The sequence below is a fragment of the Megascapheus bottae genome, chromosome 14, assembly GCF_031878675.1.
Source record: "Megascapheus bottae isolate mThoBot1 chromosome 14, mThoBot2.hap1, whole genome shotgun sequence".
Lineage (NCBI taxonomy): Eukaryota > Metazoa > Chordata > Mammalia > Rodentia > Geomyidae > Megascapheus > Megascapheus bottae.
Window position 1 is genome coordinate 39773017 of NC_143522.1, and position 27779 is coordinate 39800795.

A 27779-nucleotide genomic window follows, 5' to 3' on the forward strand; every position below is an offset into this window, starting at 1 on the left:
GGCTGAATGGAAGTGAAAACAAAAACACTACACTCTCTCCTAGGATTAGTCTACTGTAGCACCATGATAATTTGAATGAAGATGAAGATATTAAAAGAAAGATAAACTTCTATTTAATTATATAGTGTCAAGATCTATTTCTTTCTGTTATTTATTTAGCCTTAATTACCTCAGTTATTCAGATTGTTTAAGGAAAATGTGGTTGAACTTTAACTGTCATTTGAACATCCTAGTTAGAACCTTTTTACAGTCACACTTAAAATTGAAACTTTTCTCTCTCTTGCTTGTGTGTGTGTGTGTGTGTGTGTGTGTGTGTGTGTGTGTGTGGGTGTGTATGTGTGCACTAGTACTAGCAATACTTTCTTGTTTACAGGAGGTACGCTACCATTTTAAGCCACATTTCCAGATATTTACTAATAACTAGAGAAAAGATTCTTGGATTTATCTGCCTAGGCAGATTTCCAACCAGATCCTCATATCTCTGTCTCCTGAGCTATGGTTATAGATGAAGCTATTTTAATGAAGTTTATTCTCATAACCCTAGTAATTCCTCTCAGCATTTGGTATATATTGCTTGATAAAAATGCTGAGACACCCTTCTAACCATTGCTTTTTCATGCATCTGCTCTGCGCTTAGGAATACCATATTTGGGTTTTCTATGCTAAAGACTCAGAAGTTAATTATGACCTCTTAACCAACTAACACAAAGATCTTTTCATTTTGGAACATTCATGTTATTTATATTTTGCACCACTCGTCCTTTTTTATTAATAATTCTCTTTTTTGAACATCTTTGTTTCTAAAATGGGCAAAATATGAGATGACATTAACCACAAAAATGAGTGGATTTTGCTTATTCAAAGCTCTATAATACATTCAAGCTCTCATACTGTTTTTGTATTGTTTGTTAAGAAAAATTTCTTGCAAAATTATTTGATATGGTTGTAGACACCACAGATTTCTTCTAATGGAATATTATAGCATTTTATTGTCCTGGCATAAGGAAAATGAAATGGTTGGGGTTAATTTGGTTGCTTATTTAACTTTTTTTTTTTTTGTGGGTCACAGGGCTTGAACTAGCCTGAGAGCTGTCCCTGAGCTCTTCAGCTCAAGGCTACTGCCCTACCCTGGAGCCAAGACTCACTTTCTGTTTTCTAGAGGTTAACCGGAAAAAAGAGTCTCAGGTCCTTTTGTGCCTGGGCTGGCTTTGAACCTTGATCCTTAGATCTCAGCCTCCTGAGTAACTAGAATTTCAGGCATGAGCCACCGCACCTGGCTACTTGTTTCTCTTGTTTCTTGAGATGAAATTTACTGCAATCATAAACATGTATGTTTCAATTTATTATTTAAGTATGTTAAGTAACTTAAATACATGATTTCATTTGAAATTAAATAACAAAGAAAATAATCTGGATACATAAAATAACTAAACATAAAATGTATTTATAAGGCATTATTAATAATAATTATCTTAGTTGATCAGTACCATGTAAATGTTTCTCTAAACCTGTCTAATGTTCGATAAGTTTCTTTCTGACCATAGGCCACTCATATCTGTATTACTTCAGGGAAATTAAAAATTTGGAGAAATAATGAATTATTTTTTCTGTGCCTTTGTGAAATAAACCATCTACAACTCTGCACTATTTTCCTGAGCCTAAGATTACTTTTTCTACATAATCATCAGTTTCAGAGTTAATGTCTCTGTCTCCCAGATCTCTGTAGAAAGCCTAGCTTTTCAGGGGAAAAGAGACAATTAAAACAAAACAAAACACATATAGTGGTTTAATCACATTGACCATTCTCCATTTATTCTTTCATTATCTCACTCAAAACCTGAAAAGTTTCTGCTTTTTTTTCAATAAAAGTGAGTTCCATAGCATTAGGTATGGTATGGGAATTATAAACACAACTACATAGACATGAAAATTTATAACTCTATAGTCATGATGTTCTATTACATAAATTAATATGTATCTATGATATACAAACCCTTAGCCTCATTTTGATTATATTCTAAAATCTAAGTGCCAGTGTATACAGAGATTCCCTTCTTGAATACTTGTTTGTTAAACACATCATTTGAAATATGATGTAAAGATCAATCTTAATAAATTCTTTATTAAAAAAAGAAAAAAGTGAGGTCCACCTTTCTTCCCAAATGTAGTATTACTGAAAAATGTCATGTTTGCCATTTTAAACAAGTATCCAGTGTAATTTTTTTTTTTGATCTGTTGTGGGGCTTCAACTCTGGGCTTGGGTGCTGTCCCTGAGCTAATCAGCTCAAGGCTACTTCCCTACACCTTGAGCCACAGCGCCACTTCTGGTTTCCTAGTGGTTAATTGGAGATAAGCATCTCATGGACTTTAGTGTACTGGCTGGCTTTGAACCATGATCCTCAGATCTCTGCCTCCTGAGAAGCTAGGATTACAGGCGTGAGCTACTGTGACCAGTATTGTGTATTAGCAACAGTATTAAACATCAGTTTAAGAAGCCCAACGTGACATAGTTTCAAATGTCAAAGAAAGTGCTTTTGCTTATAACATGCATCAACATATATGCATATGCATGCATAGACCTACACACATGAACATGTATATGTACATTGTTCAAAAATGAATGTCTCATGAGTATAAAAGTATTTTTGAGTTAGAGGATAATTTAATCTCTTTCTAAAATTGTGCTTTCCAAAGTGGTAATAAGCTCTTAAAAATATTTAATACCTATTTGCTCTAGAGTTTCAGAGCATAAGCCAAGGGACAAAGATACAAATGTGTTGGCTACCAACATTTGAAAGTATTGTCAAAATACATTCAAAGAAGCACTAAAGTTACATAACCTTAATATTTAATATTCATATTACAGACAATTGCTTATAATTTCACTTTTACAGGCAAGCATAAAAAGTACGTGTGCCTAGCTGAACGCGGTGGCTGAAATGCCTATAATCCTAGCTGCTCAGGAACTGAGATTGCCGTTCAAAGCCAGCCAGGGCACTAAAGAAAGTAAGACTCTTATCTCCAATTAATCACTAGAAAATGGGAAGTAGGGCTGTGGCTTAGGGGTAGGGCAGTAGACTTGAGCTTCAGAAGAGCTCAGGGACAGAGCCCAGGCCCAGAGTTCAAGCCCCATTAACCACAAAAAAAGAAAAAAGGAAAAAGTACACATGCCTTATTCTAAAAACTTCTAAAGTAGATTTCAGAAATACATACTGCAGAACCTTTTTCATCTTTTCAGTATAAAAATTATGGAAATAAGAAAACAGTCTAATGATGGTGATATTATAGACATGCTGTTTTAAAAACACTATATACACATGCTAATAGGGCCAGAAATCAATGATAGACAAAGAAGACAATACTAATTTCATAAGTCAAACTGGTGGTGAGTTCAATACACTCCATATCTTCAAATCAACTTTGTACCAAAACTACTGTTTCTGGTTCCGAGATCTGAGTGAAAATTATCTTCTGGATTAGTTTAAAGAAGAAATGCAATGATCATCATTTTAAATCAGCTTTAAGCATTTCATCAATATGATTATAACAATTTAACTTGCTAGAGTAGTTGTCAAGCAGTCAAATTATATCAAAACTTTTATTTTGGCAATAATCCTGCCATCCTTAAGAGGCTTGGAGACATAAGAGAGTGAGACAGGTCACCAGGGCACAGAGGTCTGTGTGGTGTAAAGGGACACACTGAGAAGGTGACGAGCATAATGTTTTGCTCTAGATGATCTTCAGAACCTGTTTATGCTGATCACACAGAAGTACCAAAATATTAAGAAATAGCTTTCATATCAAGAATAATCTAAATAATACGGTGTCATCTGTTCCTTTCATCTCTCCCATTCCCTCCTTCCCATGTCCATCCATCTGTTGTGTAGTTGACTTTCCTCAATGGCCCATGGGCTCCACTGCCATGCTTTTACATCTTTTTTCCTTGGAGTCTTTACATTCTATAAGCATATTCACATGCATACCTCTGGAAGGGTTGGGGATGGTGGCAAAATGGATAGAGTTTTAAAGACAGAAATGAGTATACATTTTGTTCTAAGTAAAACATTTAAACAAAACAAAGCAAATTATTATGAGAGACCATAACACATCTGATGCTTCCTAAAAATTTAGGGATCAAAAGAGGGCAGACAGATAAAGAGCCCCATAGCAGGTATGGAAAAGAAATTCTTAACTATACAAATAATGGTTTTTAATTTAGTTTTTACTTACTGAAAAATACCCTTCTATTCCCACAAGATTTAATCGCTGACAATTTCAAACATTGGCTTCTATATATTACTCTTCTCTAAGGCTATAGAGTTGGTCTTGTTTCTAGTCTTGTTCTTTTTAAATTATGCTTGGGAACGCATCTCTAATTTGGAGTGGAACGTAACCAGTGGTTTTTTTTTTTTCATTCTGTTCCTTACTTTCTCCCTCACAACAAATTGTGCATGTGTCAAAGATGTATCTACAAACGAGATCATAAGCTCCTCCTTAATGAAAACAGAAGTAAGCGATACAAAGGCTTTTCCTGAACTTTTTCTTTTATCTTGTTCAGTTAGAATCAATTAGGTATACAAGAGGATTTCATTTTGACATGTCTATATGTGCATTCAGTGTATCTGGGTGTACTCCTTCTGTCTCCTTTCTTCCTATCCTTCCTCCTGCCTCAGCCCAATACACAACTTTTTTATACTCTGGAGCTGCTGCTTCTTTTCTTTTCCATCAAAACATTAATATATCAAACTTTCTCAACCTTTTCCCCATGGTTTTGATTCTTGTCTGTAATTGATTTTCTTCTTTAAGACTACCAGTGAAGACATATTCCAGATAGCTCAGTTCAACCCTTGACATCTGCTATGTACAATTTACCATTGCTTTTCATTCTAGCTCCCAGGCTGATTTTATTTGTACTTCCTTCATTCTAAGTCTGTGTTTCCCTTATATATTCTCCACTTTCACAACTTTCTTTGGTCATTGTACGCTACAGGATAAATGCCTAGATGTTGAATTGAGCAGTTCTATGAGTACTTCATAGAGTAGTTCTACGACCCTTTTGAGGAATCTCCTTACTGCTCTATGTTTGAGCAAGTTTACATTCCCATCAACAGCATATTAGAGTTCTCTTTGGCTGCATCCTCACTAGCAATTGTTTTGTTTTCATATATATATATATATATATATATGTTCTGAACATCACCTTAAAATAACAATAAAAATGCATGAAAAACAAAAAGGATAAAAATATCTATAAATTCTTATATCAGCATTTAAAATTTGGAGATGAATTTTAGTGACAAGGAAAAGCAAATCATTCCTTTGCATGCAATTTAACTATAGGAAAACCATTATTCAGTCTACATGTCAGTAGCCATGCTGATATTAATTTTGAGTCTGTTTTTGACAAAAAGATGAATGTTGTCAAATGTACTGTGTTATTTGGATCAGCTGTTGGTGTTCTCCAAATTTGTATTTGTAGTCAGCCTTGCACACAGTACAACAGATTGAGAGACCTCCATGAAGGGGAAGATTCTACACCATTTAACTCAGTTAAGCCAGGTGACAGTGAGTTATATATTACATAATCAGTCATTACAAAGGCAGAATTCCTATCATGATAAGTGGAGAAGAAAGAATTATTCAAAGCCAAAGCTGAATAGTAGAGAGTATGAGGAGTAAAAATACATTTACATTATACTTACATGTAATTCAATGGTTCTAACTCAAAAAATGTCTGTTCATTTCACACAGACTCCAGTTTACAAGAGAACACAAGATCAAGCTAATTCTCTTCCATTTTGGTTTTGAGAAAAATTTATTTCAACAAGGAAACATGCCCTTTGGCTGTTATTTAAAAATACTTTTCTATGAAAGAATTTGGAGAAGTGAGTTGTTACATCATTTATTATTTATTGGTCCCTATGTATTTAAAAATGTGCTATTAGGATTATTCTTTTTGGGGAAAGAAACAGAAAATAAATGGATTCATTAAAAGGTGAAGGCATTGTTCTACTTTTAAGCAATAGTCACTAATCATAAGTCATAATTATATTAATACAGTAATCAGTGGCCTGATTAAATTAAACTATTCAAGTGAAGACAGGTACTATTAGTGGGCATTGTTGTGATATAATGAGAATTAAAGGTTGGTCTTTCACTCTGTGCTTTCCATGAATTCATACTAAGTAAGAACAAGGTTACTTTAAGGAGGGAGAGAAATGGCATTAAGTATAAAATAAGAGTGAATCTGTTATCAAATCAGAGCTTGTTGATAGCTCTATCTGTGCCATTCTGTTTCAGAACAATCCTGTCTTTGCTGTTGTGCTCCAGCCTGAGTCCATCTTGCATCAGTACTTGGTTCAATACTCCCTCTGATTTTTAAGCTCCATCTTGTCACAGATTGCCCAACTACAGCTTTTGCAAGTGTTCTGGAAATAATTTGCCCACAGTCTTTCCTCTTAGTCACTGCCAACTTCAAATAGTTAATCCACATGAAATGCCTTCAACATTTCAAATATCAGGTACTTCCTCAATCTGTTGAATTCTGGTGTCTAATCCACTCCCTGCTACAGAATACTCTGCTATCATTGTCAGATTTCAGGAACTCACTCATCTTCAGCCTTTATTTGTGAGGTCAATGTAGACCCTTTTGTTATTGATATAGAAGCTCTTCTTGATATGTTTGTGTATGTACACAGTTTATATATGATTATGTGTATTGGCATGTAGCACACATATCTACAATGAATGTGTTTAAATTTTTTAATATTTTGAGAAATTGTATAAAGGAGGTACTATTTAACAAAACAGCTTATGAATATAATTCACTTGAAGAGTGTCACCTTCAACTTTTTTTGATATTTTTTATTGTAAATAATAAAAGGGTTACATGATATTTGCCAGATAGAAGGTGCATTAATTCACATACATTGATACCCTTTCACATGTCTTGGTCCCCATTACCCTTCCCCACCCCCCATCTTGTTTTCCCCCCTTCCCTATCTAATTTCAAATAACCAAATACAAATATATCTGATACATCAGATAACAAAGTGAGATACTGTAACAATATGAGATAACCAAGGGACAGCAAAAGAGCTGAGAGATAACATAGTACCTTAAGGACAACAATCATTCATTATATGGCTTTTGTTTCTATATCCTGGAGGTCCTTCCAATTAGCGTCATACTATATGGCCTTATGTATCAAGGTTTTGCTCTATTGCAAATCTCTGCTATGAGAGCCCATGGTTTCTACTGATTATGACAAATTAACTTTCAACATTTTTTGCCAGGTGCTGGTGGTTCATATCTGTATTCCTAGTTACTCAGGATGCTGAGGTTTAAGGATTGCAATTTATAGCCAGGCCAGGAAGGAAAGTCCATGAGAATTTTATCTTCAAAAACTTTCCAAAAGTTACAAGTGGAGCTGTAGGTCAAATGGCAGAGTCCTAGTCTTGAGCAAAATTGCTCAGGGACAGCACCCAGGCACTGATTTCAATCCCTAGGACTGGCACAAGAATCAAAAAACATCCAGTCCAGTAATATATTAAATTTTATTTTACAGAAATAATTTTATAAAATAATATTCAGTTATTAATGGAATTTCTCAGGCTCATTTTCATGTACTAAGGTTTAAACTCAGGGTCTTGCATTTCCTAGGCAGTCACTCTACAACCTGAGTCACTCTGCCAAAGTTTCTGTGTTAGTTTCAAGGCAGACTGTTGATTGATTCCTTGGTCAGTCCAGACTAACGATCAATGTTCCATCACTAGTTGATATTGTCTTGTGGACTTTTCATCAAGACTAACTTGAATGGAAAACTTCCAGATTTTTAATTCCTAAATAGCTAGGATTATAAGTGTGAGATATCAAGCTGATAAGTAGTGACAGGTGAGCTTTCTAAGCCTACATATTAAGCTTACATATCATTTGTGCTTGGTTAGGAAAACCAAGAGGAGAATTACTATGCAATTAATTTTAAAAATAACCAAAAAATCAGTAAATGGGTGTCATTAGCTAATCTGGATAAATTCTGTAAATGCTATGTCATATGTTAACTATAACTATAAATGGCTCCTACATTTATTGCTTGGAAAATACATCCTATTGCCATATTATTTTCAGTGCCAAATACATGCAAATAAGACATGTCCAATTAGGGAAGAAAGAAATATGAAGTTATTGCTCAATTTTAAGGTTTTATTATTTGCAGATTGAGCCATTTGATAATTATTGTTTATGTGAAGTTGACTGATACATTGTGAAAATTATGCTTCTGTTAGCACCTTTGTAATGTAAATACATTACACCAACAATAGTTTTTTATCCTGTTACTTTTTCTTTTCTTTTTAAAACTAAAGAATTATGAAATCTTCCTTTACCTGCAAAGCTTAATGAGTATTCAATTTGTGGTGGGACTAATAAACCAACCTAAAGTACTCAGTTATTTTCAATTTTGCTGGCTTGTGAACTTGTTTTTCTCTCTTCTATTTTTAGCATCCCTCAAATACTGAAACATAAAGTTTGTCTCACTGTGGAAGAAGAGTGGGATTGTTGTCTGTCTGACTTAACTGTTATCATTCACAGATGCTGATTCTTTAAAGTACTTTCAGAAATTATCTGATATTATTCATTGAAGATTGAATTTGAAGACATAAAATCCCAGTGGAGAGAGAAAGCAAAAGTGAAGTTTGCTTGCTATCCTTTGCTTCCTTAAAACTTCTTTTTCCTATTTTAAGATATTAAGTGGAAATCCAAGCAAAATGCTCAGAGGGTAATGTGGAGCACTCAATAGGAGCTGCTGAAGAATTATCCCCTGAGAAGAGGACACAGAGGAAACTGAGAGCATATCAGTACCACACCTGCCCAAGAAATGAAAACAGCTAAATAATTCTGATCAAAGAACAGAATACTGAATGGTATAAATGACATTTGGATAAATACAAGGTTTGAATGAGAAAAAATAGAGTAAAATGACTGAACGTGATAGAAGCAGAGACAGGTGTTTCCAGTGAAAATAGGAGCATAACTATGTTTGAAATGTTTAAGAAAGTATGATAAAAGGCTGAGAAATGCTAAATGAAAAGATGTTACATTTCACCAGATAATTGGAATCTATAAAAATAGACCAGATGTGAAAATAACAACTCCATAAGTGTGTTTAATAGCAAACTGTAAGCCACAAAATGCACACTGAGTGAGAAGATGGGATAATAGGAAATGTGTAGACTAGATCTCGGACAGAAGAAGAGAAAGCACAGACAAAGCAGGGGGAAAATTACAAGAGAGCGCAATAAACAGGAAAGCCAATAAAGTCTAACACAAGTGTAAAAGGAATCAAGAAGGAGACAATAAAAGGAACCATTCCCACAAGTCCTTGCCAAAAATTTTTGTTTTAAGTTGCATTACACCAATCCATAGACTCATGAAGATCAGAAAAATCCAGTCCAAGCTAAAAGGTCCACACGTAACACATGCAAGTAAATTATACAAATATCTAATGATAAAACAGAAACTTTTACACAATAGGAATAAAATGTGCAAGCTGATAGGCCTATCAAAATACAGACTCAAAACTCTGTTTAGCTGGAGCAGTGAAGAAAAGCATATGGGCACCAGATTTCAGGAAGCAGATGTCCCTCATGTGCACCTAGTATATGACACTAGGAATAAATAAGTCAGAAATAGAAGCATAATATAAATACAACACAAAAATGAATTGCAAGCTGGGCATGAGTGTCTCATGCCTGCAATTCTAGCTATAAGGAGGCTCAGATCTAGGTATCTGGTTCAAAACCAGCCTTACAAGACAAATCTTAAAATTCTTATCTCCAATAAACCAGAAAATAAAGATGACTGTCTTGTAGATTCTGGCTCAGTAGTAGAGCTCCTGTAATATAAGAAAAAGCCAAGCAAAGGTACAAGGCCCTGAGTTAAAACCCCAGTACCAGAAAATAACCAAACATTGCAGGCTTACACTTAAGTACTAATATTTCAAATGTACTAAATGTGCTGATTAAAATATTTAGCAGAAAGGACCAGGAACATAGGATTTCATGAATGATTATTGGAAATGTCTTCCAAATATAGTAATGTAGGTCAGGTTAAAAGTAAAAAAAAAAATGTAGGTGGGTACTGTGGCTCATGCCTGTAACCCTAGCTACTCAGGAGGCTGAGGTTTGTGGATTGTGGTTCAAAGCCAGCCTGGGCACAAAAATCCATAAGACTCTTATCTCCAGTTAACCACTAGAAAAGTGGTAGTGGCAATGTGTCTGAAGGGTGGCAGTCTTGAGCTGAAGAGCTCAGAGACAGCACCCAGGCCCAGAGTTCAAGCCCCATGACCGACAAAATAAAAGTAAAAAAAAGAAATCATGCAAATATAAATAGTAAAGAAGGCCTACATTAATCTAAGATAAATTTCAGAACAAAAGAAAAATTACTCCATTTATTGCTAATAGATGCTATGCAGGAGGTTGAGGTTTCTTTTAAAATCCACAAGAGCTCAGATCTGATTATTAAAAATAAGAAAATTTATGATCTATAGCAAAAATAATCAACACATGGAAAACAACACAGATTTGTTAATAAACTGAAATAGTTGTTTCATACATGAACACCTTAGCCTGTTCAGAATGTTATATATCTTCGTTCCTTCATGTATGCCTCTTTCAACATACCCAGCCCTTCCATCATTCTTCTAAAGTTTGTAGAATATATATGAATTCTTGACTGCACTCTCCCTTTCTTTTCCTCATTTGTCTACCTTTTCCCCTTGGCCCAGGTTGACCCCTTTCAAGGACTCATTTCCTAGTGTTTATTCTATTGATTTTAGCCTTTCTAAGGAGTTATACTGCTTGAGTTTTCTCCTGTTAATGCATTTGTGTACATATGCATAGCACCCAAGGCATTTACTTATTATTTAAAAACTCATTCTAGCTTCGACATATGAAAAAAATCATGCAACCTTGGTCTCTGTGCTTAATATAATGTTTTCCTGGTCTTTACGTTTCTTTGCAAATGATGCGATATCATTTGATTTTAATACAATCCCATTGTTAATGGCTAAGTACATCTTTATTTATGTATGAATTTATGAATTCCACACATATCCAGTCCTCTGTTGAACAGTAAAAAAGTTGACTATTTTGATAAATAAGATTCTTCTCTTCTGGATATTATCTCATACTCACATAGAGAGCAATACTGTTCATTGAATTGCATTTCACTTTTGGACCAGTGTAAACATAATGAGATGCTCCATCCACTGAGAAGGACAATTTTAGACCTTAGTAAAATAATAATGTATAATTTACTCAGTCACTATATAAGTAATTATAAAATTGCACATTATCTCTATAAAAACTTTAAAGGGGATATTTTCAATGTTAGCAAGTTTAGCCTGAGAAAGTTGTTAGAATTGCTATCTATACTCAGATGAGAACAACCAAATTTGATAATATTAGATTTTTTGTAGTCTTGATTATTTTTCAGAAATATAATAATGAAATTTTGAAGCTACAAAACAATATAATATAATTTTCCCTCATGTTTTAGGAGATGTAATTACTAGAGAGTATTAAATTGGGAAAAGAGAAAGAGAGCACTTAATCTGCATGAGTAATTGCAACACCTGCACACAGTAGATAGTTCTGCTTTGGGGGAAGGTTAAGTAACTGGTTTACTACCAGTTTGGACGTTATTGTTATATTTTTTAATTAATGAAAGGTTATGGAACAAAATTATTGGTGGTTGAAAATTAACCTATTTCTGTTTGTAAATTCATTGGGGGAGTTGAGTGGGAAGTACTCCCATCTGTGCAAGACACAGAGATGGAAAGATCCCTGAATGAGGCCAGACGTAGGCAAACCTAAAGACTTTAACTGAAAAAGAAGCTATAAAAATGTAAGGCCTGAAGAGGCTATCTTTCTTCCATTCTTGTTGTTCTTAAGGTACTATGTTATCTCTCATCTCTTTTGCTGTCCCTTGGTTATCTCATATTGTTACAGTATCTCACTTTGTTATCTGATATATTGGATATATTTGTATTTGGTTATTTGAAATTGGATAGGGAAGGGGGAAAACAAGATGAGGGGTGGGGGTGGGGGGGAGGGAAATGGGGACCAAGACATATGAAAGGGTATCAATGTATGTGAATTAATGCGCCATCTATCTGGCAAATATCATGTAACCCTTCTATTAATTACAATAATAAATACATGAAAAAAAATGTAAGGCCTGTAGGCATGGCTCCAGGAATACAACACTTGTTTGGGAGGTGGTAGTCTAAATTCTGATTCCAGGATCTCCAACCAACAAGAGAGAAATGTGCAGGGATCTAAATCCAATCAGTTCTTTTCCAGGAAATTTCCAGTCAACTCTGGATGACTTACTGAACAAATACCTACATCTTTCCATACAAATAGTGAGCATCAGTTTGTAGCTTTGTGTGACCTTTTCAGTTTCTTCTCTATAATGCATATTTTAATTGGGCAAACATTTTGAATCTTTATTGTGATTCTGTTTATCACTTTTGTTGACTGAAAAAGTCTTTAAAATGTGTGGAGTAACTTGTGAGGACAGCAGCCAAGATAAGTCAGAAAAATATTTAACCTTTCACGATGTACTTTAGAAAATAATAAACTACATAAAACATGTTGGTGAGATTTTGAAATTAAAATATATCTGACATTACAAGGGGAAAATGCTGATCAACAAATCAAAACTTTAAGTGAACACAGAATACACTTATGTAAAGAGGTTGTGTATTTGGGAAGAAAATATAATTAAGAAAATTTTACAGTGATTGTTGTCCTTAATGTACTATGTTATCTCTCATCTCTTTTGCTGTCCCTTGGTTATCTCATACTGTTACAGTATTTCACCTTGTTATCTGATATATTGGATATATGTGTATTTGGTTATTTGAAATCCGATAGGGAAGGGGGGAAACCAAGAGGAGGGGTAGGGCTGGGGGGAGGGCAATGGAGACCAAGACATGAGAAAGGAGATCAATGTATGTGAAGTAATGCACCTTCTATCTAGTGAGTATAATGGAACCCTTCTATCAATTACAATTACAATTAAAATATATGGGGGAAAAAGAAAAATTTTTAAAAAGGAAATTATCAGCATTCATGGGAAGAATTGCTTTTCAATGTGTACGAAGAATAAATTCTCAACACAGAAAGCATCTCTGGTAGGTCTCTGACAATATTAGAGATACAGCAAGTAGAAAGAACTTTGGAGTTAAGGTGTCGATCAGTAGTAGAATATACACAAAGCTCTAGGGTGAATGTTATGATCTAAAAAGAATAATAAAGAAGAGGGGGAAACAAAGGGAAGGAAAGAGAGAATGGGGAATGAGGGGAAGAAGAGAGAAAAGAATACTGGTTACCAATCCTTTGAAAGGAAGTTGAATTGGTTACATGTTTTGACTAAGACAATGCCATTGGAGCCATTTTTCTGCCTTACTTTCCTTTCTAGAGGAGATGAATGGTTCAAGGTTCTACTCAGTAACCTAAGTTGACATGAAGCATGCAATCCTGCCTCAGCCCCTCATAACTTGCTCATATTGTGGTTTGGAACTCTAGCTTGGGTCTTATATGGAGCTTTTATTTGTATGCTGTTTTTATATTGGTAAATATTAAATTGTATACAATAATGGCTTCTATTTTGTGACATTTGCATATGCAGATATATTACTACTCTTCTCCTTTTTTATGACATACCAGTTATTTTTACTAGGATTTACTTAGGCTTTTTTCTTTGTTTTTTCTTCTTTTTTTTTTTTGCGGCTATTAAGGCTTCATTATGGGGTCCCTCGTACATACTCCATGTATCTGCTCAGTTTTGTTATTCAAGGCTGATGCTGTTCTAATTGAACCGCACTTTTATTTCCATGTGATTTTTGCTATTTAATTGGAGATAACAGTCTCCTTTGGGCTTCCCTACCTGGACTGGTTTTGAACTAGAATCTGCATATCTCAACCTTCTGAATACCCAGGATTAAAGATATAAGCCACAGGTTCCCAGAAAACTGTTTCTTTTTGACATGTCCATGTATGCATACAGTGAAGTTTGATCACACTCATTTCTCCTGCAAGCTCCATCAATCCCCTTGCTCAAGCTAATCTCAATAACCGTCTTTGTTCCTTTGTCGTAAATGTGCCATTATCAGGACTTTGACTTTGTGTGCTCTCCTTTATCCTCTCTGTTTACTCTTCTAGCTCTCATAATCCCAAGAGGATCTGTTTCATATTCCTGGTTTTTTTTAGTGTATGTTAACTGTTAAAAGTGGTTTCTCTTGTATTTCACACATGCATATACAGTACTTTAATTGGAGTGACATCTTGCCTACTCTTACTTTCCACTTTCTCCTATTATTCAATGAGTTTTGTTTTGACATCTTGATTCACATATGTAATGCCTTTCAGAACTGTTTACATTCTTAATGTCCTCTTTTGTTCTCTTCTCCATCATCTAATCTCTTCAAGTTGTCTTACAATTACATGTTATGAGTATATATTTGTTTGTATGTGTGTATATTTGTATATTCATCCTGTGTGGATATATATATGTGTGTGTGTGTGTGTGTGTGTGTGTGTGTGTGTGTGTGTGTGTGTATCTTTTAGGATTAAATGTGCATAACAGAAAAATTGTAACTGTGCTAAACCTGGCTTGCTTTACCTAACAAGATCTCTGGTTCATGTTACTTTGTTGATAACAGCTTAATTTCATTCATTAGTTGTAGAATATGTAGACTGTTTTAAAAATTTGGTTATTGTGAGTAGTGCCACAATGAGCAGTGACTTGTAAGAACCTCTTCTATGTCCTCACTTCTATTAGTCTTCATTTTATCTCTACCTTTCCTGTCTCTGTGCTTCTCCTTATGAGTGTGTGCTTTACATTTACAGCAACAGCAAACACAACCTAAGGTCATGAAAGCAAGGCTTTTCTTTGATAAGTTAACTGCACTTTCATCTGCTTTATACAGCTTTAAAATGGGAGTAGTATTCCACTTGACAAACGTGTTGAATTTTTTTAACCTTAATGGATATAGTATGTATAAGAGTCTGATACATGATACCTACTCATTCTAGCTACTAGGATTATAATGAAGTTTTGCTGGTACCAGGATTTGAACTAAGGGTGTTCTGTATGTTAGACAGTCTCTCACGTGTGTAATTCTATTGTTGCCTGTTCATATTGATTTGTTTGGAGATAGGATCTCACTCTATTACACCCACGCCTGGCTGGGACTGTGATCCTATTTGGATTTTTCCATATTATTATTTCCAATTATTCCATTATTGGGTCCCCACCCAAAATAGGTCAAAATGGGGTCTTAAAAACATTTTTTGAGGGGGAAGTAGGGCTGAACTGACTGTGAACTGGAATCACTCAATTTCTGCATTCAAGTAACTACCATGCCGAGCTAGCTATTACTGCCATTTAAACAGTATGGGTGCACTCAGTGGGCTCTAAAGTTTTTTTTGTTTTTTGTTTTTGTTTTTGTTTTGGTTTGGTTTTTTTGCCAGTCCTGGGCCTGGGCATTGTCCATGGACTTTCTCAAGGCTAGAGCTCTACCACTTGAGCCCAGCATCATTTCTAGCTTTTTTTCTATGTATGTGGTACCAAGGAATGGAACCCAGGTCTTCGTGCATGCTAGCCAAGCACTCTAACACTAGACTAAACTCCGAACCCACTCTAAAGTTTTTATTACAGAATTTTAAGTATTTATAATAAGTATAAAGTAGAACACTCTGAAATGTTTGCAATGCTAATATATCTCTCAGTAAAATGATTTCAGGACAAAAATGTTTAATATTAAAATTCAGATTTTTAAACATTTTGGTACTTGGATGTGTACAAATGAGTTAGATAAATCAGCACAGAGAGTTATGATGTTCCTGGAGGTTACATTATATTTCTGCAGCTAGAGAAGCATAAATTCATGACCTCCTGAATACATATTGACTTCTTTCATAAAGGTTAACTCTATCTCAACATTGACATTACTTTTGATTTCTAAATACTATGAATCTGAAACCATCACCAACAAAAAATAATTCTCAAATTAAAAGTAGAAAAATGCATGCATCATTCAGAAGGATCATGGGTTCAGGAAAAGGGCTGATAAAATAGATTAAAGGGGAAGAAGTAAAAGCATTAGAAATACTGAGGCATCATGAAAGCTTGATGTGAGACACACCATTTATAGAGTGCATGGCACATGAAAGTGGCCTTAAAACATGCTTGCAAATTGTCTGACACTTTGATCATCAAAGGGCAAAGATATCTGACCTTTCTTAGAAATACATCAGACTTCTTCCTGACTTATAGCACAATATATAAAAATGACATTGCATGGCCACTGAGGCCATGAGGCAGGATTAGCAGAAAACATACAACTCTGGCAACACCCCATCTGGGAGATTAGTTTGAGAAGGAGAAAAGAGGCTAGAGGAGAGGGATGAAGGAGTGAGTGTAATTAAGATTCACTGTATGCACAGGTAAAGAAGAAACCTTTGCTTGGAGCCAGTGGCTTATGCTTACGCCTTTAAACATAGCTACTCCAGAGGTTGAGATATGAGGATCCCAGTTCAAACACAGCCCTGTAGGAAATTCCATGACACTCTCATCTCCAATGAACCAACAAAAAAGGGGAAATAATTGTGGGTTCAAATGGTACAGCACCAACTTTGAACAACAAAAACTAAGCAAGAGTGTAGAGTGTAGAGTATGAGTGCAGAGTAGAGTGGGAAGAGGAGGAGAGGGGAGAAAAGAGAACAAGAGAGGGTTAGACAAAGAAAGGGACAGAGAGAGAGAGAGAGAGAGAGAGAGAGAGAGAGAGAGAGAGAGAGAGAGAGAGAGAGAGAGAGAGAGAGAGAGAGAGAGAGACGCACACACACACATGCCCCCCAAAAGGCACTATGAAGTCAGCATTTATATTCAGTTTGAGTTTTATCTCCAGAGAGTCATAAACATATACACATTCATGTATATATGTATACATATAAGTGTATATGCAATGCACAATTATACAGTTTACTTCAAAGTGTTCTCTACTTTTCAATCAGTCAAAGGAGGAGTTTGAAAATGTTTCTAAAGTCTCACTTTTGCCTGAACAATTTCTCTGATTCAGCACATAGATATTCACAAATTGAAATGGTAATTCTGTGCACAAAGTCTACTTGTTTAGAAACCTGGATTCTGATTTCATTACAGAAATAAGCCGGGCATTCTGAACTTACTGAAGGCATGCTCTAGTTCACCCACGGCACTGCAGACATTACATATTCAGAAGACTGAAATCATTTCTTTGATACAGTGAAAGGAAAAGCATTTCTCTGAACTGAATTTCTCACCTTGAGAAATCAGATATCTCACATAATTGCAGTAGTTTTCCTCTCCTCAGTTTAGCCAAGACTATTTCTATATTCGGCAAGATTATACACCAACTCTACTTGATGAGTGATGTGAATGCATCTGCTGAGAAGCCCCACTGGTAATATAATAAGATTATGCAAATATACACTTCAGACAAATTAAAGGCATAAAAAGAAATTATGGTTCAGGGAAATACAGATTTTTTTTAGGGCTTTATTTCTTTCAGGTCTCTTGTGTGAAAGTTGGAAACTTTGTGAAATGAGGACCCAGACGGAGACTACAGGAAGATGTGGGAGAAGCAAGTCAACCTAGGAGCTTGTACTTCTGGACAAGAAGTTGGTCTTTATGGAGAGAACCTGAGCAACACATTCTCTGCTGCACATTGTTCCAAGTGCTCGTGAATTCTGTGTTGAAAAGGATCCCACTATGTTGACAAGCTACAACTCATCATTTTCTCCTAGAAAGCTCCCGTCTTAAACAGTAGGATGGAAATTTTTACCACTGGATCAATGGCACTTAGGAAAGATGTTAGAATAGACTATCTAATCTCAGTCTTACAAGTTTAGATCGATTATTCCATAGCTTCCTGGGAAGGTAAGTCATTTTTAAAAGCAGAACCACCAAACACACACTGCTGACTATATGTGTATTTTTTTCTCTGTCTCATTTCTTTTCTTTTTTTTCAATTTGTAGTAGGAATGGAAAATTGGGTTCCTCACAGAGACCAGGCTTAGAAGAAATTTCATTTCATTGATACTTATTTCCAAAACAAGAACATTAGTTTCTTCCATTTGAGAACTCTATCTTTTCACTTGTTTTACATATCATTACTTATATTTTCATTTCCCTCACAGAATGGTGTGCTCTTTTGAGAGAACGATTTGGTCACTGATCTATATAATTTGCTCCACGCATCACCTATATTATCATGTGTAAATTGTCCATTTATAGTTGTTAAATAATTGAATAAAGATCACCTTCCATTGGCATTTCTTACATCACAGCAAGTCTTACCTTCACTGATGTCTTATTGCTTCTATCAGATATGTGACCAAGGTTGTAGTGACACCTTTTTGAAGAAAATCTCAGAATTTATATATCTCTATTAGTTACAAATTTTTTGCTACCATTTGAACAACACCTCCAGTCCTTTCTGCTCTGGTTGTTTTTGAGACTGACACTTGTCTTTTTCCCTCCTCTGGTTGGCCTGGACCATGATTCTCCTGTTTATAATTTCTGATATTGCAGAAGTGACAGGTACCCTGTATCATCTATCCAACTTTTCTGTTGAGATGGAAATCTTGACAGAACTGTTTTACCCAGGGGCTGGTCTAGAATTGTGATCTTTGCAGTGTCGGCCTCCCAAGGAACAGACAAGAGAGATGCCTGCCATTGTGCCCAGCTCATTTGTAGAAATGAGATACTGCAAACATTTTTCCTAGAATTGCCTTGAATTGTGATCATCTTGCTCTCCCCTTCCCTTAAATTATAAATAGCTTGCAATAGTGTAGAGAAAAGGCTGCACACCAAAGTATTCAGATGAAGACTGATTAAAACATTGGCTCTGGGTGTGAATGATTCAGTGTATTTTATTTTTACCTTTCTTGTATGTAGAAGTGTGATGCAGAGTTGAGGAAAGATAAACTCGTAGCATGCCCTTTTATACAAACTATTGTGGCATCACAATTGCCAGGATGCTTTATTGTATAGATAAAATGGTGATACATTTTGCAATTAATAAATAACAGGAGGCCAACAATTTGGTAGCTGAGAGGATGCTAATCATGGCCTCTTGAAGAACATGATGACACTCTGCAATCTTTCGAATAAAGTACATTGTTATTAAGTAACAGATTTGTAATCATTTGGATGATGGAAGATAATTATGGTCACTGAAACCACCAGTCTCTATTCACAAACCATACCTGCTAAATCTTGAATTAAAGTGTATATTGCTTCCTTTCTAATGTGCTGTCGTGAGTAATATTCAGGTGCATTACGAAGGGTTCAGTAGGACACACTGATATCTATATTAACCTCAGAGGTATTCTTACAAGTGTCTGCCTCCACCCTAACTCAGGACAGTTGAAATGAGATAGAAATGTACACGAGTGTCTACCTGTCCCCATGGCCTCTCCACAACAGCCTTCCAGGGACAGGAATAACGTCTCTTCTTCTTTAGGACCAGCTAGAACAGCCACATGATGCTGACTTAGTGCATGCATTTAAGTTCATTCCCTTCCGTAGGATTTGCCTTTTCTATTTCTGACATTCCAATGTCTTTCTTCAGTAATTGTCTGCTACAGTCAACCCTGGGCAAATGTTCCTAGATGTTCCTTATTAAGTTCAGCCAAGACTGACAAGAAGTCCTTTTTGTCAGGTGTTAATATGTCATTTATGCTTGCTAAACACCAAACACTACTAATGTTTTATTTTGACTCCATGAAAACGGAAACTTTCAATACCTGAAAAATTGGATTTGGGGATAATTCAATAATTGGATAAATGAGAAATACTGAATAGATTTCTACATGATCCCACAAGTTGCAATCTGACCTGTGATAATGTATTCATTGAACACTTATGAATCATAGAATTACTCAATAGAGTACATTTCTCTACTATAATATACCATGTAATAATGCTATATATTTTAAGCATAAATTATTCTTAATCTATATTATATAATAAAATGCTTTAAAGTATCACTAATAACAGGTTATAAATGCAAATATAAATGTCATTTGGATTTAGGATTTGAAAGTTCCATTATTATTAGAGAGTATCTCATTATTATTTTTTTTTGCCAGTCCTGGACTTGAGCTCAGGGCCTGAGCACTGTCCTTGGACTTTCTCAAGGATAGAGCTCTACCACTTGAACCTCAGCACCACTTCTGGCTTTTTTCTACGTATGTGGTACCGAGGAATCGAACCCGGGTCTTTGTGCATGCTAGGCAAGCACTCAACCACTAGGCCAAACTCCCGGCCATTATTTTTAAGCAGTTATTTATTCCTCTTACAGGCACATGTAATATTGAGGAAATAATTTCAGATCAAAAAACATCAGTGATTGCTTTTCGATATCCAATATTTGTGATGCTGTATCTTGAAATAAACTTACCTCTCACAATTATGTTGGTGGACTTCTTTGCAGGGTTTCCCACGTTATTATTGGCCAGGCAGCTATAAGTACCAGCATCATCTGAGGTGATAGCAGGTATTGTCAGAGTGCCTCCATTCAGAACAATCTTTTCAGGAAGAGTCCCAAAGGATCTGACCCAGGTGAGAGAAGGTGTAGGCTCACCTCCTGTTGTAACACACACTAACGTTATGGCCTCTCCAGGATTCACAACTATAGGGTCATCCACCAAGAGCTTAATTGACGGAGAGGCTAAAAGACAAACAAAAGCATGCGTGTATTCAGATATGTGCCAATTGGAAGTTAACGTCATGTTGTCCCTTCATCCCACAATGAAAATGAAAAATATACTGCACCAAATTCAAGCTGTACTGTTCAATTTTAACCAAAATGTGATACTTTTTATACAGAACAAAATAACCTAAACACAGAATGGTGTGGAGAATTCGAAAATTAATATAGGAATTCAGTTGAAAGTTTTAAACAAAATTTTCAGTTATTTTTTTTTAATGTTAGAGCTACCTTGGATATGTCATCCCCTTATAAATACTACAGCTGTTTTATTCCTTGTATTTTTTTGCCAGTACTGGGCTCGAGCTCAGGTCCCGAGCACTGTCCCTGAACTTTTTCTCAAGGCTACTTTTCTCAAGAGCTCTACCACCTGAGCCTCAGCACCACTTCCGCTTTTTTCTATGTATGTGGTACCGAGGAATCATACCCGGGTCTTCATGCATGCTAGGCAAGCACTCTACTACCAGGCCAAACTCCCAGCCCCTAGTCCTTGTGTTTTGCTGGAGAAGATATTACTTTTGATCTTACACCCTGAATTAAAACAAGTAATGAACAAATACAAAATGTCAGTCTTTCACCACGCAGTGGGCCTGAAGTTTTGTTCATGAAAGGAAATATCCAAACTGCCTCATTCAATGCAGTTCATAATTACCCGATAGTTCTCCAATCAGAAAAATCTAGATAGTTGAGATCTCATATACGGTGTTTTAAAGCTGAGAAATAACACCTTGAGAGTTCAAACACAACAAGAAAACCACATCAAAATATTCCAAATCTGATTCTACCACACCTAAAATACCTACCATTACTGCAGTGTTTGGGTTATGACATTTGTCGATTGAATTCTTGGTAGCCACTCAAGCTAAAAACGTGCAGATAAATATCCATCGAATTAGAAAATGCTTTGCTACAGCTTTTTCATCAAACACTTAAAATAGAAACCACAGAAAAATCTATATTCACCAAAGGCATTTTTTTCCTGACTCTCCCATAATGAATGCCCAAATAATTTACCCATAAATAAAATCAGAAGAAATGCCTTATGCTGACATCTGAGTTCAAACATTCAGAAATATTTCATGTCAAAATTAGAGCTGCATCATTTGAAATCAATTCACATCAGAAATATTTAAACTGCTCAGTTGCATGGTGTGACATATTTAGACCTTAAATTCAGCTTAGATTTGAAGCTCAAACTTAAGCATCAATTCCTTATGTGGCTCAACATAACATATCTTTTCTTAAAGGCTCAGGGAAAAAGAATTATTCCATATTACCCTTTCACAAGACTTTTATGGAGTGTGTGTTTTATCTCAACATATTACTGAATGTTGACTTTTCAAATATCATTTCAAAGAATATCGAAGTTTTCTAAATTTTGTGATATTATTCTTTCTGATACATTATAAAGATCTATCATAAACACCTACACATATAAAAGTGATAGGCAAAAGTCACCACAGTTTTGTGAAAAACAGTCTCTCCAAGTGCTATTTAAGTTATAAATTGGCAGAAGCTTTGACTATGTAAATATTTGAAATCAGATAATACATTTAACTAATAATGTCACCACCAAGAGGTAACTGAAAATTTTCTTGAATTAAGTAACATAATTTTATAAAGATGGGAAACTAAAATATTATTTTAATGATCATGACATTTATCCCTCAGTAACAAAGCTGATCTTACCCTGTATAGTTTAATTCTAGTAATAGGCAGAAGTTCTAGGGTGATTAATAACATGTGTTGAGACTACAGGAACACAAAAAAAATGCCATTAAGTCAACAAATATTTTCTCCATGTGAAGTTTTTTCTTTTCTCTATTTCCCCCTTTAGGTTTATCTCGTGTTGTTACTGTATCTGACTTTGGTACCTGATGTAGTATATATTTACATTTATTTGTGTATTTGAATAAGGAAGGGAATGGGTAAAACAAGATGATTGGGAGGGGATGGGGAAAAAAAAGTGGGAGAAAACATGGAAAGATGTATCAGTGTTATCAATCTTCAAGCCATAATGCAACCACTACCTGACAAATGTAAATGTAACCTTTCTATACATCAATAAATTATAGACAATAAAGAGTGTATTCTATGAGACATTATTAAAAAATCCCAAAGCTCAAAATATAACACACACACTTACATACACGTATACAGCAAGATGTTTGTTTTTTTAACTACCACACATTAGAGATCTATATTCTTAGCCTTATTAATGGTGTTAAGTTGCAATTCTGAAGTGAAAGTAATATTGTCCAAATTAGTCTAATTTTCCCTGAAAGTAAAAAGAGCCTGTGACCAAGACATGAATATCAATTTGGAGACCTTAAGAATGTTTATATACTTTTATTTCATTTTATTGATTTAGACTCATTTGCTACAAAACAAAAAAAAATGAAAATTACATATTGCCTAGGCAGCAGAAATGAGAGTCGAATGCAGGACATTTCTGTGTCTGTTTTTTTGTTCTTTTTACTTTTTTCCCTTTCATTCATTTTTATTATGATTAGATATAAATGTATACACATATATTTGTGTCAAAATTTTCTATGAAATCCCAAGTTAACAGCTCAAATTGTCAACAGTCTAACTTGGGGGAGGGGCAGGAAAGGGAGAGGGAAGGAGAAAGAATGAAGGATGGGGTAACATTGTTTAAAAACTAATACAAGGCCTGGAGTGTGGCCTAGTGGTAGAGTGTTCGCCTAGCATGCACAAAGCCCTGGGTTCAATTGCTGGGTACCACAAACACACAGACAAGTTGGAAGTGGTGAAGTGGTGCTGTCGCTCAAGTGGTAGACTCTTAGCCATGAGAATGCTCAAGGACAGAGCCCACAGGTCCCGAGTACAAGCCCCAGGCAAGCCAAATAGAAAAAACGAATGTAATCATTACTTGACTAACTGTAACACCTCAGCTCGTTTTTTCAATAAAGATAATAAACATAAAAAAGTTCTAACATCCTTTTTTTCTGCTATCTTACTTTTCATTTTATTAACTCAGATTTTTAAAACGATAAGGTTTCACAGCTGAATATAGTAGCTCCTGCCTGTAACCCCAATTATTCAAAAGGTAGAGATAGGAAGAATAATCTTTAAGGCCAGGCTGGTCAAAATAGATTCCCATCTCAACAAAATGTCTGGTCACAGTAGTGTGTATCTCCTATTCAAGCTATTGGGAAGCCAAAACTAGGTCTGAGAATTTCAGAAGAAGCTTGGTTTATTTATTTTTTTTAAGGATATCCTACTTGAAATGCAATTAAATCAAAAAAGAGCTGAGAGGACTTGTCAATTAAGTATGTTTCCCTGAGAATAAAAAAGATGCTCATAAGTTGTAATGTGCATCATGTCCTAAAGAGAACATAGGAAGAATTTTAATACAGAATTGTACTGTGGATTAGTAACGATATTTTAAAGAGGATGTTTCAGATGGGATGCATCCTTTGTTGATGTAGGGGTACAGACTGTGGAGTGAGTGATAAACTTCTGACTTAGATTCTCTCTTCTAAGTGTTCATAACCCTCCTATCCTTTCTTTCACCTCACATTGTGGAATCATTCCCAGGTCACCACTGCAGCCAACATTTACATGTATGGCATTGTTTAGTAAAATATTGTGACAGAATGAAATGGTAAGTGCACAAATCCTGTGGAAAGCACTGGGCTCAAATCTTGATTCTGTCACATGCTACCCATGTGAACTCAGGTGGGTTCTTTTACATCTGGGTGCTTCTGTTTCACAATATTAAATGGAAGGAAGTGATTGTAACTTCCTTATTGACATGATGAATTAATATATGTATGAATCCCATACTATCATCTAATACAAAAGAGGTACCAAGTATTTTTCTATTGTCACTGTTTTTAGGATGGTCTTTGTAACCTGATCCAGGGCCTCATAAATATTTACTAAACTGTTGAATAAGGAAATGAATAAAATGTAAAAAATACCCAATCATATAATAAAAATGTAATTATCATATAACATGGAATATTTAAAGATTATGACTTTCTAAAAAATGCATCAATTTTATGTCCAATGTCTACATGCAGACAGACATCATAAAGAAACATAGTTAAATGGCTATCAAATTTGATTTTACACGCTTTTTTGTGAATGCATTGAAATGACTAGTTTTCAAAAGTAATACGGTGTTTATAGTAAACAAAAGAAACCAGGCACAGACAGACAAATCCTCAAATCCTACACGCTGTGCCTCACATGTAGAGGAGGAGATGAGTTTATAACAGAAAAGATTAGATAGCAGTGAGTACAGACGACAGAGGCTGGGGAATGTGGACAGAGGTTGGCTAATGCATTTCAAAGTAAGCTGGATGGAAGGAACAATTTTTGTAGAGTAACAATTTTTGTCAAATAGCACTGTGAGGTGTCCATAGTTCATGGCAACTTCGTGCATGTCTTACAAACAGCTAAGAGAGAGAAGTTTGAAGATTCTGGCACATTTATTTATCTAAAGGAAAATACTAATTATCCTAATTTGTTCATTACATATTAAAGGACATAGAGACTCAATACAGTGCCCTATAAATATGCACATTTACTGCTCCAAATAAAACGTGGGAAATAGAAAAATTTGAAATACATGAAGTAGAGTCTAACAAATTAAATGAAGCATCTATATTATTAAAGTGCAGTTTATTTAACTCGTTTGTTTAAACTCACTTAAATAAACACATTTTTTAGAGTTACTCCCAACAGGCAGCTCTAATCACACAAAAACAATTTCAGGTGAGACAATAGGCATGGATATTTTCCACATACATAGAGCAGCGCATGACAGAGCAGTACCTGGGTGCAGTGCCTGTCAGAAATTCAGACTCATAATCTGCCATTTAAATGCATACACTTTTCAGAAACACAAGTAAATGCTTGGAAATGATGGTAGGCAAAGTTGCCATAGCCGTTGTCACAGAAATTGACAATCCAAGGCCAGCATACCAGCCTTCTAGCACATTATGTTCTGCAAGGTAAAAACACCACAAACACATGGCTACCTGGATACAAACTGTCCATACCCCGCCCCAGGTGTTATATGCTTGGTCAAGCCAGTGTCATTCTTTTGGAAGGTCCTGAAGGTATTAAGAGACTGTGCTTATTTGGACAGAGCAGGTCAAGGGGGCAGAGTTTGTGGCAGTGCTGGGGGGAGAGGGGTGATACCTTGTTTGGGGACACTTTCTAGTTTTTGCTCTTTCCCTGTCTCCTGGCCACCCCAGTGATACGGTTTGCTCTTGTGTGTCATGGTCTCCCTGCCATGGTGCTCAGAAAGCATGAGCGGAAAGGAATCTTTCAACAAAATGTCTGACCAACACAAAATGAGATAATATAGATATGTAGGTATTTAGGTTGCTAGGTGGTCCGATATTATTGATCCTGTGAAATACATGAGAAGTTACAGTGTCAGGAAGAAAGAAGAAAAAGATGAATGTTGAGGAAGGAGGAAGGATATGGAAAAAAAGGACAGAAGGCCTTTTTAAAAAATTGTATAAATCTAAACTTTTGATAGAACTTCAAGATTTACAAATATAAAAAATATATCTATGAAAATGGAGGTTTTTTTCCATCTCCCATCCAGTGTCCAATGTTTTGTTTTGTTTTTACTTTTTTCCTCTAATATACAAAAACAAATCCTCCTATGGCAGGCTTCACATACTTGTGTGGTTCTAAAAACAAAGGGCAGGGGTGATTATCAATTTGATTTTTCACACAAACCCCTAAGGTGTGGATATTGCACTGTGCACAGAGGATCTATGTGTTTGTCATTGAATGTTATTGATGATGTAGACAAAGAAGCAGGCCATGGGAAAGGGATTTCAGGTGCACATGGATGGCATGGACTGACCAGAGAGAGTGCTAAAATTATAAATGCCAAGAGAATTGTAATGACAATTTCTTCAGGCACCAAAAACTCAGATAGATCGTGGCTGGGGCTCAATAATAGAGGAATTGCCAAGTCACTCAGAGGATGTGAATTCTATACCCAGCTGGTCATTCCAAGACCAAGTGATGATCCAACGTAGCCTTTTTGACAATTTAAGAAAAACAAGAGTAACAAATTTCCTGAAATAAATTTTCTGAAGTTAAAATAGAATACATAGTTGGAAGAAAAAGTTGATTATGAGTAATAAAGGGATCTGTTTCAAATTTGAGCTCTTTTTAAATTTCAGTAGTTCAGTCTTACATAAGACACTGTGGTATAGTTTAGGGTGAGTGAAAAATTCATTCAGGAAACGTAAGGAAAATGTTTTCATAGAGTTCAATGCCTTCATGGATGTCAAGTCTTTTTATTTTTTTATAAAATTTAGTTTTTTCTTCTAAGGGTCATAGATATTTAATTTAAAATGGAAAGTTTTCTAAAATCAACATGAAACTGTCAACTATATAAACTGATCTGTTCCTTCAAATAAGGCATGTATCTCTGAATTGAAGTAACCAGAGTATTAGAACAACAGCTAACTAATAAAAATCTCAAGAGAAATGTATTATAAGAAGTATGGCCTAGGGCCAGGAGTTTGGCCTAGTGGTAGAGTGCTTACCTAGCATGCACGAAAACCTGGGTTCGATTTTTCGGTACCACATACACAGAAAAAAGCCAGAAGTGATGCTGAGGCTCAAGTGGTAGAGCTCTAGCCTTGAGAAAGTCCAAGGACAGTGCTCAGGCCCTGAGCCCAAGCCCAGAACTGGCAAAAAAAAGTACGGCCTAGCCCAGGGGGGATGCCAGGAGAGGGGCACTTAGAGAAACCTAAATTAGCTGTTGGGAATCTTCTATGGGACCAATATAATACATCACAGAACTTTCCTTCTGAGGGACAGGAAGAGTGCTGGAGTGTCTACTCAGCAACAACTTTCTTTCAGTGGGCATTAGATTTCCCAGGTCATCTTCTGCTACATCCAGAGGAAACTCTAAGAAGTATGTAGAGTAAGAGATCTGCAGTAACTTTCA

At 35.5% G+C, this 27779-nt stretch overlaps 1 protein-coding gene across 2 annotated transcripts in view; it reads right to left on the minus strand.

Annotated features, from left to right (window-relative positions):
- The window catches only part of Mdga2 (MAM domain containing glycosylphosphatidylinositol anchor 2), a 666956-nt gene that overhangs the window by 163689 nt on the left and 475488 nt on the right, over nucleotides 1–27779 (minus strand). For both annotated transcript variants that reach the window (XM_090345038.1, XM_090345037.1), the window contains exon 6: nucleotides 20513–20782. In XM_090345038.1, coding sequence (XP_090201164.1) covers nucleotides 20513–20782 — 270 coding nt within the window. The remainder of the gene's footprint in view (nucleotides 1–20512; nucleotides 20783–27779) is intronic.